The 17,089-nt window shown below is 37.6% G+C and overlaps 1 protein-coding gene across 8 annotated transcripts in view; it reads right to left on the bottom strand.

Annotated features, from left to right (window-relative positions):
- CRYBG3 (crystallin beta-gamma domain containing 3) overlaps positions 1-17,089 on the bottom strand; it is a 96,877-nt gene that overhangs the window by 36,263 nt on the left and 43,525 nt on the right. For all 8 annotated transcript variants that reach the window (XR_015554407.1, XM_087439477.1, XM_087439478.1 and 5 more), the window contains 6 exons: positions 16,330-16,477; positions 11,787-11,923; positions 10,403-10,517; positions 9,191-9,226; positions 6,614-6,747; positions 3,574-3,700 (listed from right to left, as the gene is read on the bottom strand). Coding sequence is in view for 7 of the 8 variants with exons in the window: in XM_087439477.1 (XP_087295603.1) it covers positions 3,574-3,700; positions 6,614-6,747; positions 9,191-9,226; positions 10,403-10,517; positions 11,787-11,923; positions 16,330-16,477 (697 nt within the window). In the remaining variant the exon portion in view is untranslated. The remainder of the gene's footprint in view (positions 1-3,573; positions 3,701-6,613; positions 6,748-9,190; positions 9,227-10,402; positions 10,518-11,786; positions 11,924-16,329; positions 16,478-17,089) is intronic.

Below are 17,089 nucleotides of genomic sequence, written 5' to 3'. Positions count from 1 at the left end.
ACAAAAGCAAACCCAAAAGTTAAACTAGTATAAAACAGAGGAAAAACAAGCATACCAAGAAAGTTTGATGGAGGAAGCCAAGGAATAAAAATTCCTTCTTTAATCCCTGGAGTCTAAGTACTGCTATATTCCTTCTGGCCTTCTCCTTTCAAAAAAATAATTAACTCCAAGTCAATATATCTGCCTGACTCATTTGGAATTAGGAACACATTTCTGGGTGTCCGCCCCAAAGCACTCTGTGACACAGATCACATTATCCCTAAGGAACATGTCCAGGATTTGACCTTAGTAGATCCAGAGTATTCCGCAAACCGGAGCCAGGACATTATAAAATGCAGTTTTCTATCTGTCCTCTTGTTTATTTTATATTACTTCAATTTAGATCATAAATGTAGTACTTCGCTATTCCCAGGTTAGAGACATCTGAGAATCTAGATGGGGAAGAGGTGTCTCACATTAACTCTACCTGTTAATTCATGTAGGCTCTGACAACCACAAGAGCTTTAAACTCTACGTCTAACAATACTGTATCACAAACTTAAAATTTTCAAAGAGGATAGATCTTATGTTGCACACTTATCACAAAAAATTAATAATAACGATAAAAGGGATGAGAGGAAACTCTGGGAGGAGATGGCTGTGTCTACGGCCTTGATGGTGGTGACGGGTTCACGGGCATATACTTATCCCCAAACTCAGCGAGTGTATACCTTAAATATGTAGAGCTTTTTACATGTCAATCATACCTCAATAAAGTGGTTTAAATAAAAGAGAACTCCTCCCCAATTATATGCTATGCCTGGGGAATATAAAATTTTTCTAAGTCTAACTTGATAAGCAAGTTTTTTAAGCATTTTCATAACATATACATATATAAATTCTAAATTGTCTAAATATGTATAGATTTTTTAGTATATTTCGTCTGAAAATATTTAGCGAACATAAATTTAAATTATTAATAGGTGGTCTGAAAGTCATGTAAAGAATTATCTACTATATACATGTATTGGGTTGCAATGCCACCATATATTTATAGCTACAAATGAAATGCTAAGCAGCCTCTGGGTGAATAAGGTCCAGTTTTCCATTGGCAGGGTGCTTTTTTAGTCTAACCATTCTGTAACAAAGGGAAACAGACAATACAACATGGGCTCTAGAGTGGGAGAGACTTGCCATTGAATCACAGCTCCCTACCGGGGCACAGCACTTACCCTCTGAGATCCTCAGCGTCTGTATCTGCGAGATGGGGATCCTGAGACTCTAACTAATCGGCTTTGTGAAGATTAAGTGCAAGCAAGCCCACGAAGCCACTGATAAGTACTTGACAAATGTTAGGTTTATTATAATGAAGATTATGATAACATCTTTAACCAGGAGCTAACAACTAATCTTTTAATTTTTAAAAAATCTAATTTAAAGAGACCAGAAGATTTTCTTTGAAGGGCATTTTTACTTATTTATATAAAAACTGCGTGATCATTTTTATAAATGCCCAAAACTTTTGTGTGCAGCAGTATTAACATGTCCATTTATACCAATTTTTCCAGTGTATGTTACATAGAAGACTATATCAAATATCTCCTAATAATTTGGTCATACAGCAACAGTATTTACATCTTTTCACATTTTCTACTATTGGAAGATTTCAACTAGTGACTTGGGATTTTGCTTTTTGTTTGCTTGCTTATTTTAGTCACAGTCAACTTTGGAAGATACCATCATGCTGATTGATAACATTTCTGAGATTGGTTCCATTCAACTCTCTTTTTTAAAAAGAGGAGAGAAAAAATTAAAAATTATTCAATAGTAGGTGGAAGACGCTTTGAATCACGACCCATAATTTCCCCAGTGCGGTGGTCACAATGACCTAAAACAAAAAAGGTGAAGGCTCCATCTTGTTTTATCTTGCTTGCCTTTAGTGGTCACATAAGGAGTGGTAGGTAGAGAAAACTCTCAGCCCTGGTTTTTGTGGACTAATTATCTCAAAAGTTATCTATCCATTGCTCCAGCAAAGTCAGTGCCCAGTCTTCAGTGGACTGGCCCATGTTTCTTACAGGTAGAACTGGTTTCCAGCTCACTTTCTTACTGACAAGGATCCTTCATGAAAAGAAAAATGCTCCCTTGTTCCCTGTGCTGCTTCTATTCAGGCTACTCCTGCCTGACCGGGTGAGGGGTTGCAACAGTGTTGCTGCTGGCCCATGGTCGGAACCCTCAAGGCCAGAGCACACGGCCCCTGTGCTCATCCAGAGTCCACGTGGACCCAAGCATCACCCTTCACTTCATTATCACTTCCTTCACAGAGGGCTTCAGAGGCCGGCCAGATAGTTTTGAGTTTATACGGGTAAAGATTATTTTGGAAAGAGATTGCAGTGGTAACTCCTGAATCATAAGAAAACATCCCCTCTGAACACATTAAAAAGTCCCCAGAACTCGTCAGAAAAATGAGCGACATTTGCTAAGTCCTGATATCCTACAGAATCTCCTCTCCTCTGTGCTTTCACCAGCTTCCGCCCGGAGTCCTGTCACATTCTGGACCTCTTGCCTCCAGAAAACCTCCTTCAACCTCTGCCTTTTCTCGATACAGTCACCAAAAAGATCTTTCTAAACTGCTAATCTAATCATGCTCACTAGCCCTAAAATCCATCAGTGTCTCACGGTAGAGTCTAGAAAAAGAATCTGAATTCCTCAACATGGCATATAAGCCCCTTCATCATCTGACCCTGGACTCCTCCTCCCAAAGTTCTCCCTAGGTATCCTGACTTAACTGCATTTCCCAAACACACCAGTTTCACTTAACATGAGGGTTCCTCAACCTCAGCCCTACTCACATTTTGGGCCTGATGATTCCTTGTTGTGGGGGGCTGTCTTGGGCATTGCAGGGGGTTAGCAGTATCCCTGCCTCTGCCCACTAGATGTCAGTAGCACCTCTCCCCTCCCCCCAGTCAGGACAATCCAAAATGTCTCCTGACACTGCCAAATGCCCCCCAGAGCGTAAAATCACCCCAGCTGAGAACCACTGGCTCATGGCCTTGCCTTTTTTATATGTTAATCTCTTGCTAAAACAGCACCTACCTTTCCCCTTCACCCTGTCCTGGAATTTCTCCACTTGGCTAACTCTTGAACTTGAAACCTCAGCTCAGCTGTCATCCTTTCCCCTCTACTTCCAAGTGGGAGTAACTGACCTTTCTCTGGGTACCACGAGTACTTTGTACTTAATCCAATCAGTCAAACAATATTAGACATTTATATAAGTGCTGTCTTCACTAGCAGACTGCCTGCTCTGCAAACGCAAGGACTAAGTCCCTGGCCACTGTGTCTCCAGCATCTGGCATAATACGTCTAACAAAACAGGTGCTCAATAAATGATTGTCGAATCAACAGATGAAGAGTAAACATCGGTATTGTATAATACTCATGACAGTTAAGAAAAACAGGCAAGTCATGTAAGCAGTTCAGTTGAATGCTCTCAGGTTTCAGAAATATTTTGTAACTGCATGTTCTGTCAGAGGTCATGTCCAGTTTTCATGGAAAGATAAGACACACAGAAAATTAAGAATAAGGAAGCTAACTCACAGCTTGTAAGTATCGGAAGGACAAGATGGGACCACTCAATGCCCCACAGGCATTACTGTCTTCAAAATCTCCTTCTTCAAGCAGGAATTGCTGGCCTTTAAAATGTTCTTTTTCATAGGCAACCCACCTAGAAATACAGAGGACACCCAATTGAGCCATTAATAAAACTGTGGTCAAGAAAGCAAGAGAGAAAATCATGATAAAGCACCTAGTTGCACATCACTGCAACACATTTGTTTTGTTACCATTTACAAAGACAGACAAATGGTGTATGCTTCATGAATCAATAATTTTTACAGTTTGGAGGCTTTTCCCAACAAAAGGTTAACTGTTGTAGAATTGCAACAGAGCAACACTCGTTAAATGTTTGTGGTGTGACTTGATACCACATCTCAGTGTGGAGAATAGTTTGCCAAGTAAGAAATAAGGGAAGGCACAAATAGCCAATGAGAAAAGTTACAAACCCACGTTGAAATGCAAAGATAATCATTCTTATTTTACTGATTAAGCCTTTCTGAAATCACAGAATGATTACTATATTAAATATTTATTCAAGGTTTAAATCAAAGGAACCTCTCACCAGGCTTCAGATCTACAACAGAGTACAGGTGGGTCTAGCAAAGAGGAACCAGGAAATGCGACGGGGCTGGTATTAGCCCTGGTGGCCTATGCGTATACAAAGACTTCTGTAAATATTTACAGGTGGGAAATGCTGCTCCCACCATCTTATCAGTGGTGATAATGGAAACAGGAAGCCCTGTGGCGGAGTACTTTCCAGAGACACAGGTTTCCTGCCTTCTCGTCTAAAACTATCAGCACAGGACACTGATGAACACCATTAGTTATTAAGTTCCTCCATGAAACATACTTTTTATAGAGTAATCCACAGTATCGAATGCAATGTGGGCATAGATGGTTCTAATGCACGTTGACCTGCTTACATCTGCCTTCAGTTGCACTCTGTAGTTAGAGAGGGCCCCCTCCAATGGGGCATATTCCAAGGATGACTATTCTGAGTTCCTGGGTTGGAGACTTTTGAATTCTGGAGCTTGACAAAATGAAGCCTCGTAGGGCTGACTACTATTGTTTTTCCTTTCCCCACCCCATAATAGTTGTGAAGATATAAAAAAATATTCAAAAACACTGTTTTCATAGGGTACAAAATAACACCAGCCACTCAGTAATCATGAATCCCTCCTCACTTTCTGTGTGTAGGTGTACGTACAGCAGGGGAAAAGCGGGGAGTCCATATGAGTGGGAATAAGCATATTTTATGCATCGTAGTATATTTGTCATATGTAAAGAAACTAACATTATTTTACTCCAACTATTATGTGAAAATAAATTGCACAAGAAAACTTTCAAATTCTAAGTGTTCTTTTATACAAATATAGCTACTCAGAACATGTTTTTATTACTTGAATGGGAAAAAGAATAAAAGGTATAGAAGACTTTAATATTAAAGGATAGATTTATAAATTACTACATAATGACAGTTCAAAAATCTTCTGCCCAGTTTTTTCAATAGATTGTTTTTATTAAGATTCAATTTATAGATCCATCTGAGACATTAAAAAATAAATGTTATCTGAGAAAAACTAAGAAACATCAACCTCACTTTCCACAGATTCCTCAAGATGAGACAGAGATGAGGAAGAGTCCGTACTACCTACAGATAAAGTTAAACATCTAACAAAAGTAAAAAACGGTAGAAATAGAGAAAAAATAATGAAGTCAGCTGTTCATCTCTAAATGGGGACATCACATTTTTCTCCTGCAGTTGCCACATAAAAATTGAAAGTATGTTGTATTACAAACCATATATTTTTTTGAGATTTTTATAAAATAATTGTAAAAAATTCAGACAATAACGATGTGAATCACAATCTAGTTAATGGGAAAAACATTCACAACCCAAAGGGAAGAAAAGGCAAAAATATTTTATAGCAGGCTTAAGAAGAAGCATGTGTGTTTACAGATCAGAGAACACTGCAAATAAATACAACACAATAAGAATGTGTTTATCCGAAACATATTTGTTCTTCAAGCCCCTAATAAATTTTTAAAATTCAAGGATAAGAAATTAAATGATTCTCAATATGTCAGATCAATTATGAATATGACCTACACATCTAACATATTGCAGAGTCTCTTACATTTCCACTTTGGCTGGTATGGCCATCACTTGATTTATGGATAAAAATTGTGAAGTCTGTCTCTAAATGTAGACCCTTGAGTGATCTTAGGTCATTTAATTTCTGTGAATAAAATATTTTAGTAGCATCTTTTGCTATAAACAAGTTATATGATGTTACCACAAATAACAAGAGATATCAATGCTTAACTTAAAATGAACCAACATTCCAAATAAACCAACGTATCAACGGAGAGACTGACGGAATGTTTCTGGAGGGATTCTACACTGGGTTGACAAAGGCAATAAGCCATGAGGAAAGCTTCTCCACAATTTTACCTGCCAGGATACAAACACAAAGGTGGGTTCCAGCTCCAGTAACTGCTGACTGAGACTGGGATAGCAGTGATGACGGTCACCCTGGGTTTACACTTAAGGGTTCTTAGGGCTTCCTCAAAAGCAGTTCAGGGCCCAAGGGTAACTAATGTCAAAAATTCTGACGTTAGAAACACACACAGGCTACTTCTTTAATGAGGGAGGGCTCACTGTCAATGTCCTTGGCATAGAAAGTCAACTAAGACCAACAGAATAGAGGATAAAAACTGAGGCTGTCATTCATGTTCATAATCTGTGAAAAAATCATTTTATCCTGCAATTCTTATCTTCTATATTGTGTTTAGAAATACTAAGTGTTGAAGTTTTAGAAACTATTTTCACATTTAATCTATCCCAAAATCTCTATTACCAACAAGTGTTCACAGAAAGCCATCAGTAACTAATATTTTTTATTTCCCACATTATAGAAGGGATATATGTTTTTAGATTGTTTTTGCTCTGCTTAGCATATTTTTCATGCTGATCTTCAAAAACAGACTACTAAATAAATATTGAAAATATAAAACTCACACTCCACCGATGACACGAATTGATCCAATTCCATGAAAATCCCCATCATTTTTAAAAAAATTAGGGACAGAATCTATATGTTCACTAAACTCTTTGGCCTGTCCATGGAAGTGAGGTTTTTCATAAATAATAACCTGAAAAATATGAAAGAAAATTACTTAAAATGCTCATATTTTAGAATAGATATATATTGTTTTACATAAGTGACACTAAAGACAACAACATGAATAGGGACCATTGTCCATTTTTTTCATTAACATATACTTAGAATATAGCACTTTGATATTCACATGGAATGTGCATTTATCACCATAAAGGTAAAATAATAGTAGTAAGTTTCTCTTATATTAATATACCTAAGTATATTGGGTAACTGTTCAGGTTACCCAAATCCTAGGACCATGTCATAGGGTAAACTGCCTTAGAAATGGTTCTTGAATTATCTTTCTAAGTTTATCCCTCTGTTTAGAATTCAATACAGATTGGCGTTATATTTGCTGAATTTCCCCTATAAGAAAGAAAAACTCTCTTGAGGTTCCAGGGCATAATGATAAATTATCTATTGATTTGAGAAAACACATGCTGTTTCTTATAACACTGACTGCTTCTGTAGTCATTACTGTTCATTGAGAAGAAACAGACATGCAAATTCCTGAATTTAAATACAAAACTTCCTAAAAATAAGAAATGACTGAAAAATTATAGTATTTTTATTCCATATTTGATTCAAATTGTGGGGAAAGTAATTGTAGTGGCAAACAAATTTCTAGTATTTCATTTACTTCACATTTGGGTCGGTACAAGTATTTCTCTTGCACCATCCTGTTGCTCCTTACTTCCCGAGGATGAGCTGTCCTTAGCACACACAAGTGATAACAGTGGTAACAGTGCTAATCTGCCTGCACCATCACCTGGTCCTCTTTGTGACTAACGGCATAATTTGTGTGCAACTGGCAACCTAAGACCTTGGTGAAATAGACCCCATGCTTAAACACACTAAACCAACAAGCTATAGCTTCCTTGTTTCTAAAAACTGATAACATTACACAGACTGAAAAAAAATATGTAGTACTGCTCCTGCTGTTTTCTACATAATAAATTTTCACAGGGTGCTGTATTTGACACGATGAAGTTTTATTTGGGTTTAATACATACTACAGATGCTGAACACACTCAGACTAAGTAGGAAGCAGTAACTCTTTGATGAGTAAGCCACAAACTAACATCTAACAGCTTGAAAATTGTGACTCTATGATAGCCATTTCATTCATACACCTCTACAACCTGTCAGACTACAAATGTCCAAGACCCAGCCCGTCGCACCTGAAGTTCTGATTCAGCAGACGAGGAGACTGAGACAGGAGTTACTCAGGGAGTGTCACAGCTAATTCTGCATCTATTAGGTCGCTGGTTCAAAACCTTGGCTACATGTTAGAATCACCTGGGGAGCTCTGAAAAATTTTGATCACACTCCAGAACAAAGTAATATTTCTGTGAGTGGAACCCAGGCATAAGTATTTTTTTTTTTTTTTTTTTTAAAGATTTTATTTATTTATTTTTTCCCCCCAAAGGCCCAGTAGATAGCTGTGTGTCATAGCTGCACATCCTTCTAGTTGCTGTATGTGGGACGCGGCCTCAGCATGGCTGGAGAAGCAGCGCGTCGGTGCGAGCCCGGGATCCGAACCCGGGTCGCCAGCAGTGGAGCGCGCTCACTTAACCACCAAGCCACGGGGCCGGCCCGGCATAAGTATTTTTTTTAAACTCATATATATATGATTCCATACAGCCAAGATGTATTAGACACACTCAGATACTAAGTTTTAAAAGACTCCATCTATATGATTGAGAGAATGGTAGTCAATTCCACAAATTAGGAAGCCCAGAAATGGGAGAGTTGAAAGAGTTGTGTCTTGTTTTGGAGGAGAGAAGGATGGATGAATCCCTGTTTCCATATCCCTGGAGGTGCTGGACCTAATTAAACAGAGGCCTGTCCGCTTCTTTCATCACTGCACTGGTTGTCTTCCTATCTCTCTTTATGCACATTGTATAGCTCCTTCTCCTCTTTTCTTTCCCCAAATGTACTTAAGCCTGGCACCACTGCCACCTCAGTTGTTACTGCCTCTACTGCTCCCTTCAGATACTCATACTTACAGACTGGCATCTACCTAACAGGAGCTACCTACACCCTCTTCTCATCATCCTTGATCTCTTTCCTGAGCATCACTGCTAAATGCCTGCTAGATATCTCCACTCGAATGTCTAGCTGCCACCTCAAACCCTCTAATACAAAAATCCAACCTATCACCTTTCCACCCTGCCGCAGATGCCTCGTGAGTGTGGCTGGGTTGTCAGTCCAGACTCCCATCTTTGCATACTGACCCCCCTCCCAATTCAGAGCCTGGGCCTCAACAACCATTTTGTGCAGTCACTTCCTACCACCCAACACCCATTAGCTAGGGGTTATTAACATATTATTCAAGTTTTTTTTTTTTTTTTTTTTTTTTTTTTAACAGTTCAAAATACTTAGATTAATACTCAAACATTTTAGATTGCTACAAAAGTCTGTTCAAGACTTACCTTCAAGTTCATAGGCATTTCTACTTTCAGTCCACCCTTAAGATGACAACAAGAAATTTTAATATTAGATATGTTAATATTTACAGTGTTCAAAAGTAACTAATGTATGTAGGTTATATAAAAATCTAATTAGCAAAGATTACATACCAGTCAAGTTTAAGTTGTGGTAAATTTTAAATTTTAAGTACAGAACTCTACAATGGTCACAATCAAGTCAGATGCTCTACGTCAATGTAGATGGGGCAAGATATCTTAAAAAGTACAACCTACAAACTACAACCACTACAAGGAAGGAAACTGAGCTTTAGTCCTTAAGCACACGTGACCAGTTAAAGATTTAACTTCATGGCCGGGTACCCCAAAAAGAGGAGTGGAGTTGCTAGCAGATTAAAAAATCTCGTTTGGCAGACTAGATTTCTAAGCCACTTAATACTACTAAATTTCTTCTCTACAATTGCTTGGGCTTTCTAAGTTAGAGAGAGAAATTCCTCTTCCAAGTTCTATCAACACTTTTTATCACACTTAATGTCTTTGTGACCACAGATTGCAGAGCATAAAAAGTGACCCTCTCCTCACAAAAACCCGAATTCTATAATTTCTTTGTTTCTAAATGCTACTCCACATTGCGTTATTTCTTAAAATTTCTTAGTTTGTCCTAATTTTTATTTTTTTAAAAAGCACAGAGCAATCAAAAATGGTTTATCACATAGCTAACATTTAATTGAACAGTTTGTCCCTCAAATAAAAATGTTTGCACCAAAAATAAATAAATACTGCAGGCACTTATTATCTTTAAGAAAGAGCATTGACAGAATTCCCATTTATTATTAATGCTGAGCTTATCACTCATTACTGTAATGAAAGAGTATAATTTACAACAAGTAATTTTCTAATAAACATCAAAGAAACAAATTCAGAACTTTATGAAATAGTCAAAATTTTCACAGAACAATACTTATAAGCAAACTGCACATATCGTGATAAACTTAGTACAAAGTAAATTCAGACATTTGTCTTCTAGAAAACACTAAAATGTTTTCACACATCTATTCTCTACAATACAAAGAAACAGAAAAACAATGTATAAATAGTTTGCCAACTCAGTAGTATATATATGCATTTCTCAAGATTGAGATGCATGAGCAATCATCATAGCTATTTAATTTTGGACTCATGGGTCCTTGGGAAAATGCTTCTTTTAAATTTGCTCACCATTTGAAGTGGATGCAATGATTTCATTTCTGCTGCAGAAATCTCAAAGAGTCCATGGTCTTCCTCCAAAACTGTAGCTTGCCCCTTAAAATTAATATCTGGGTAGGCAAGCCAACTACATAAGAAATGAATGGTTGGTTACAGTATAATAGGAATGAATACCTGAGTCTGGTTCTGTAAGAGTTAAAAGTAAAAACAACAACCCTCTGTCACAGAATCATGCTAGTAAAGCACACTCAAAGTGCCTTGGCCAGACAGCACGTACCAGTGAGTTAACAGATTAGTAAGTACTGACATTCTAATACTTGCTATTCTACAATAAGTCTATTACATGTTTTCCAAGCACTAGGCATTACTTTTCTTAGAATTTTCCAACATTTAAAACATGTGACACCTTTAATTCAAGCAGAATATAACTGCAATATCAATACCATTTCACTACACTCCATTCTTTCTTAAACTGGGGCAGTCAGAGGTAGGGATTCCACCAGGCATTTTACATCTTTGACCTATGTTTTTAGAATCAATATCAGTTCTATTGGCTGCCTCAGGAACACTATTTGAAATAAGATTCCTGAAAGAACCACTTAGCTTCCAGCTAAACTTGATAATGACAGACATTTCTCATGGATACAGTGGATGACTGGGTCTGCCCAAGAATTCTAACCTATGGTTGGGGGAGACGAAGAAAGATGTCCTACAGTGACTCCAAAATTTTACACAACCATCATCAGAGCAGATGAAAGCATAAAGAGAGAGGAGAGATCCAGATTGAATCAAGCATCACAGAATCTGTGATTTGAGCCAGTGTGGGACTGGATTAAGGCTCAACTCAGACCATAGTCCTGAAGATGCCTTTGGAATCAGAAAGGCTTACTATCAAATTCATGCTTATCAGCTGGTAACCTAGGACAAACCACTTAATTTCCTCATTTATGACATGAGAGTAGCTCCACCTGCCGTGCAGGAATAGGGGAGTAATAAACAAAAAAGTACCATGTGGGTGGCCCTGTGGGGGCCTCAATAAGTAAAAGCACTGAGATACCTGAGAAATAGTTCTGGCTCCAGAATCTTAGGCCAGGGGCATGTTTTCATTTCTCAGTCCCAAAATTTGGTGGATGAAATGATGACGGATGCATCTATCAAGAACTATGTCTATAGAGAATCTATATCTGCTCCTGTGAGTCATACATCAAAGACTTAATTGGATCCAAAGAATGACAGAATCTGTTTTAATCCCTGCAATAGTCTTTCTTGGGTATCCAGGAGTATAAATGAAATTAACTAAAACTTCAGAAATATGTATGTCATCTACTGAAATATGAAACAAAAAGTTAACTTTGGTGGCCATCAATCACTGTAATAAAGAGAAGCTGATACGTACACTCCTGACTTCACAGTGAAGGACACAGATTTGGGGATGTTCAGCTCTTCCAAATTAGGGACTGCTCGCTGTAGGTAGACAGGACAACATGCTGGTTCAGACTGTGGGCAAAGTTCTATCTCGGGAATGCTGCAATCCTGAAAGAAAAATTGGCTTTGGAATCCTCGAGAGACACAGTCAGTATTCTCAGCACCAGGCCACGCAGCTACAGTCATCCCACTGTTCAGTTGACCTTCTGCACAAAACAACATAAGGAAACACTGTTTCTACTACTGTTTTTAAACATAAATTTTTCTAAGGAGTTATGTTGATAACATGAAAATTATAAATATTATTGATTGAAAAAGTATTACCCGAATTCTTTCTGCTTTGTTTTTAAAAGTCTTGTTCCATTAAGCAGTGTTCAGAGTTACCAAACCATCTGAGTGCCAGAAGTCTGTAAGCCTTCCTTCTCAGAAGCATAACAAAGCCACAGGGAGGAAGGGACTTAAATAAAAGGTGATCTCAGGGGGGACATAAAAAATAAATAACAGAGAGGCTACTCCCTCAGGGTGTTATCTAATTTACACTGACAAAAGAAATAGGAATTAGAAGTGAGGGTAAAGGAAATCTGTTTTCCTACTTGTGGGATTCTATTTATTTTCTTTAGTGCAGGTTGGTTTGAAGAAGAAAGGCATTAGGAAACCTGACCCTACACTCCATCACACATCCACTGTCACCATGTCCTGTCAGACCTTCCTTTAAAATTTCACTTGTGTATATCTCTTCTTACCTATTCTCACTGTCAAGGCCAAGACTTCAATTGTGGGTCCAGTCACAACCACCAGTCAAGTACTGGCCACTCTTCATACAGCTGGGTTTGTTAGAACATCACTGTCCTCGTGACACTCCTTGGCTCAGGACCCAAGCACGTCAAACATATACCTCTGTTTGCCTCTCTACAATATGGCACCAACCTAGAGATCTACACTAACGCCCACAGCTGTTCGGTCATCTCTACTCCCCCTTCTAGCCCCTCTAACCTTTGTAAATGTTTCTCCCATTGCTACTAAAGAGATAATTCTCTGTATTCTTACTTATGAAAATCTTTTAATAGTTCAGTCCTAACTCAAAAAAGACCTCATCTTTTCTTAGAGAACCAAAACCACTATTATTTTTCCCTTCTCTGAAATTTCAGATGTGCTTCTGTCTGTACACACAATCTATCTCAGTTATCATGAATGTTTAATTATGCAACTCAAGTTTCAGTAGTGTAATTCTCATCTAGGACATTGTGAAATTCGAATGATTATGCTTTAATGAAACAGGTAAATGCAATAACAATCAGAGGTGACATTTATTAGACAGAACAATTGTATTTTTTTAATTATAATCAGTTTTAAAATTTTAAAGGTGCAATTTTCTGATTTTTTAACCTTTCTCCAAACTGAGGTCTCTTAGTAATCATTAATCATTTTCATTAACATGTAAAAGCAAGCAAATTGATACATCTTATTTTCAGAAAGTTAGTTCTAAAATGCAATACAGTAAAGAAATATAACCTAAAATATCCTTTAAAGTATAAAAGTATATTTCCTTCTAAAGTTTCATTTCAAAAATAGCCAGAAATGTCTAGAGCAGTCACCTGTCAATCTTCAAGGCTCTTTTGTCTGCTATTCATAATAGAGTTCTAGTAACATTATTTAAAATGCTGCCATGTTAACGTCCCCCCAGGGATCTGAGGCACAGTCCCAGCACACATAACCGAGTGTCTCACACGAACAAGCTTCCTCTGCATTGTGTTACACAACAATGTTTGGGTGGTGGGCTTTGAGTCAACCTCAACACAGAAGGAAACCACATAACGGCAAAACCATAACAATGGCTAAAAGATGGAAAATAAACAACAACAAGAATGCTTATGTGTTCTCAACCGTCTCACTAGAGGCCCAAGTTCTTCTTGAGTTGACTGAAAAAGATTTCACTGATAAATGCCATCTTCTTCATGGTTATTCACAGAAATGATGTCTTTTGCAAGACTTGTATAAATCCTGATGGACAAAAACAGTCAACACTGGCAGCTGAAGAACACTTCACAGTAACCTAGTAACAAGACGCTATTTACTCTGAATGAGGAAATGTTTATGTGGCTTCCTCCCAGGCTTCCCTAGTCATGATACACTGCACAAGTATATCTCGGTGAAATGTGCAAGCTTAGACTACTAAAGCAGTTAGCAGCAATGGAGACAAAGCTATCAGAGAGAAACAGGGTAGGAATAAGTTACAGTTAACAAAAACAGTAAGAAAATCTACTTGTCTCCATCTTACGTAAGATCAGTCCCTTATCTAACAGATCTCTCTCTTTTCAGCTCATTAATGAAGTTACCTAAGTAACTTCCAACTATAAGAAAAATGTCATTCCTTTAAAAAGAATATTAAATGCACAGTAAACACATTAATTCGCAATTTTCACTTCTTCTATTTGAGAAGAGAAAGCACCTGACTCAAAATTCACTGTGCTGCGACCCTACTCCCCGTGACTGCCACTGGGGCAAAGAGGACGTGAGGCGGAATCTGCAGCTGCTGCTAACTGATGGTGTCTCTTGCATCTGCTGTACCTGTTCACAGCAAAGGAAGATATTATGCAAGTATTATCTCTAAAGAACATTATAATTTTGACTACTCAGATTAGAGCAACCAAGATTAAGATGATGAAACAAGACAAAGCTTGCATAGGCCTAGGTGAATTCTGAATCGCAACCACCACCATGAAAATGGAGCTGTCAATAGGCAGAATTTTGACAAGGTTGGAGAAAGGAAGCAGTTTGATGCCTGATTCACTTTGTAAAATATTTAGAACAATGCTAATGCCTTTTCCATTCAATGCTCAATAGTTTTATTTTCCTTCCTCACTAAAAGTTGCTAGCCTGCTTAAGACATGGGGGCACTAACACTGCAATTTAAAAAATGACTCCAAGAACAAACAATGGAAGAAGAAAAAAATACAAGCATGACTTATTCTTTCTTATAATATATTCTAAGCAAATGGCGGAGGTGCAACTACCCATTTATATATCCATGCTCAACAGATTGAGTTTTTTGTTTGATTTTATTGTCATCTGATCTGGGGGGGTGGTGATGAGGGGGTTGCTGTTTGCAATTCTTATTCTTCTTTTTTTCCCACTAGGCCTGGCACAGTACCTGACATTCATAAGGAAGACACAAAACCGTAAGTTATTTAAACCTTAGAAGATTCCACCTACAAACTCATTATTCATTTCAAGGAATTTCTAGTGAGTTAACTAATTAAGTGAGCACTCGCTGCTTGCTGAACTGAACTGCTTGCAGTTAAATTTTTCAGTGAACATGAGCACTGCTCTCTGTGCTATAGTCATCCATCTCTTTGCAGTACCACCAAGCCACCAACATTCACCTCTGTATCTGACACAAGTGGCTCTGCCAGGAACTCCCTCACATCTCCCATGCTGCCTAACTCCTTTTTATTCTCTCGAAATTCCCATCAGGTGACATCTGGCCCAGGTGAGGTGCCCCTTCTTTGTTCACCTGTACGGTCCTTCAGAGCACTTCTTATGTCAGGTGGTCATGTGACTCAGCTGTCTCTCCCCTAGGCTTTAAGCAATCTGAGGTAAGATTTCACTGTCTTTCTATTCCCAGTGCCTATTGCAGTACTGGGTCCATAAGCAGACACAAACATTTGTTAGACATAGGTTTACAGTTTTGCAGAAAGTATTAATTCACATAAAATACATACAGCACCTCTTTATGATAATATGAGTTTTTCTGTATGCTATCGTTAATTTGTCTCTATGCTATCTGCAACTATCAAGGGTTTAACAACATCAATGCAAATCATCGTGATAGCGTCTACTTCAATTCATGTGTTTTAAACATATAAATGAAATCTCCATAACTTAAAAAAATACATATCCATGACTGGCATAGGAGGAACTGCACTAAATCACATACTACATCACTGCTGAAGGAACTTTAAGAAGACATGGGGATTCTGCCCTCATCTGAGATCTGTCATTAATTCACCCCTCTTCTAAACCAGAAAATGTTTTATTACACTGGAAGACCTTCCTCATCTTAGTATTAAATAATATTTTCTAAACAGAAAATAAAAAAGCAACACCTTCCCCTCCTCATCCTTCCTTCTCTAATTCCCCCTAACACACACACACACATGCACTCACACATATACATGGCTACACTGAGGAGTAGAAGTCTACACTAGAAAAGGATGTATTTGGAAAATATCTGCTCTTTTCCTAAAGATGCCTGGATGGCATACTTCTACTATTATTAAAATATATATATATTTTGTATCACAAACAATTTTATGGGCCAGATTACAGGTTAATGATTTCATTCACTCTAATACTTTATATGTATAAGTTTAAAAGACTATCATTAATAAGATAACAAAGATTAATAAAATGAGTACAGATATTAGCAACCATTTCTAAGCACTGCTGGGCCATAATAACAGCTTTACTACGTGACAAAACAAAAAGTAGGGGGAAAATCAATAGTTCTTTACCTTTAAGACACGTTTGACAGAACCCAATACAAAGTTTCTCTGCGGGTGATTTCTGTTCTGAGGGATCCAGTCCTGATTTAACACCTTTTCCCCTTCTTCTAACACACATTTCTGACCTTGGAAATGTGGTTTCTCATATAAAATCCAGCTAGACAAATATAAAAGCATGATCAGTCATAATTAATTTTCTAAGAAATGAGGCATAAAACAAATGATACACAGTAAGTCACAGACTATCTTATCTACTTAAATTTTTTAGGCTGGATTATTTTCCACTCTTAGCATATAATCTTATTTTTGAAACAATGGTATATGCTAATTTAAGTATAGACAAATAGTTTAAGAAAGAATAAAAGTGCACACAAATTGGAAATGATTCTTCCTGAACACAGCACCACGACCTATGCCCCTGCCTATATTTACGCACATGAGCACTTTATAGATGTTGTCTACACAAAGCTATACATTTATATTAAAAACAACAGTTTAGCAATTCCAAATTCCACTTCTACCCTAATTTTCCTGTCACTGGGTAACAGAGCACGTGTCTCATATTATTACATGAAGACAGGGAACTTAATAACAGAGGTTTTCCCTCATTTTTACACCATACAAAGAATCCTTCAGTTCCTGAGCATGTCAGCTATACAAATGACTTTAACTATGTGGCCTTCACATTCCTTAGCATCCCACAAATTTTGAACTCTTTCAAAGCTATGCTTCATTAAACTGAAGCCTTCAGCTCAACTTGCCAACTCTG

The sequence above is a fragment of the Ceratotherium simum genome, chromosome 15 (assembly GCF_057802395.1).
Source record: "Ceratotherium simum simum isolate JZ-2026a chromosome 15, ASM5780239v1, whole genome shotgun sequence".
Taxonomy (NCBI): domain Eukaryota; kingdom Metazoa; phylum Chordata; class Mammalia; order Perissodactyla; family Rhinocerotidae; genus Ceratotherium; species Ceratotherium simum.
The sequence above is the reverse complement of the archived record's forward strand: the minus strand, read 5'-3'. Positions and strand labels throughout refer to the sequence as shown.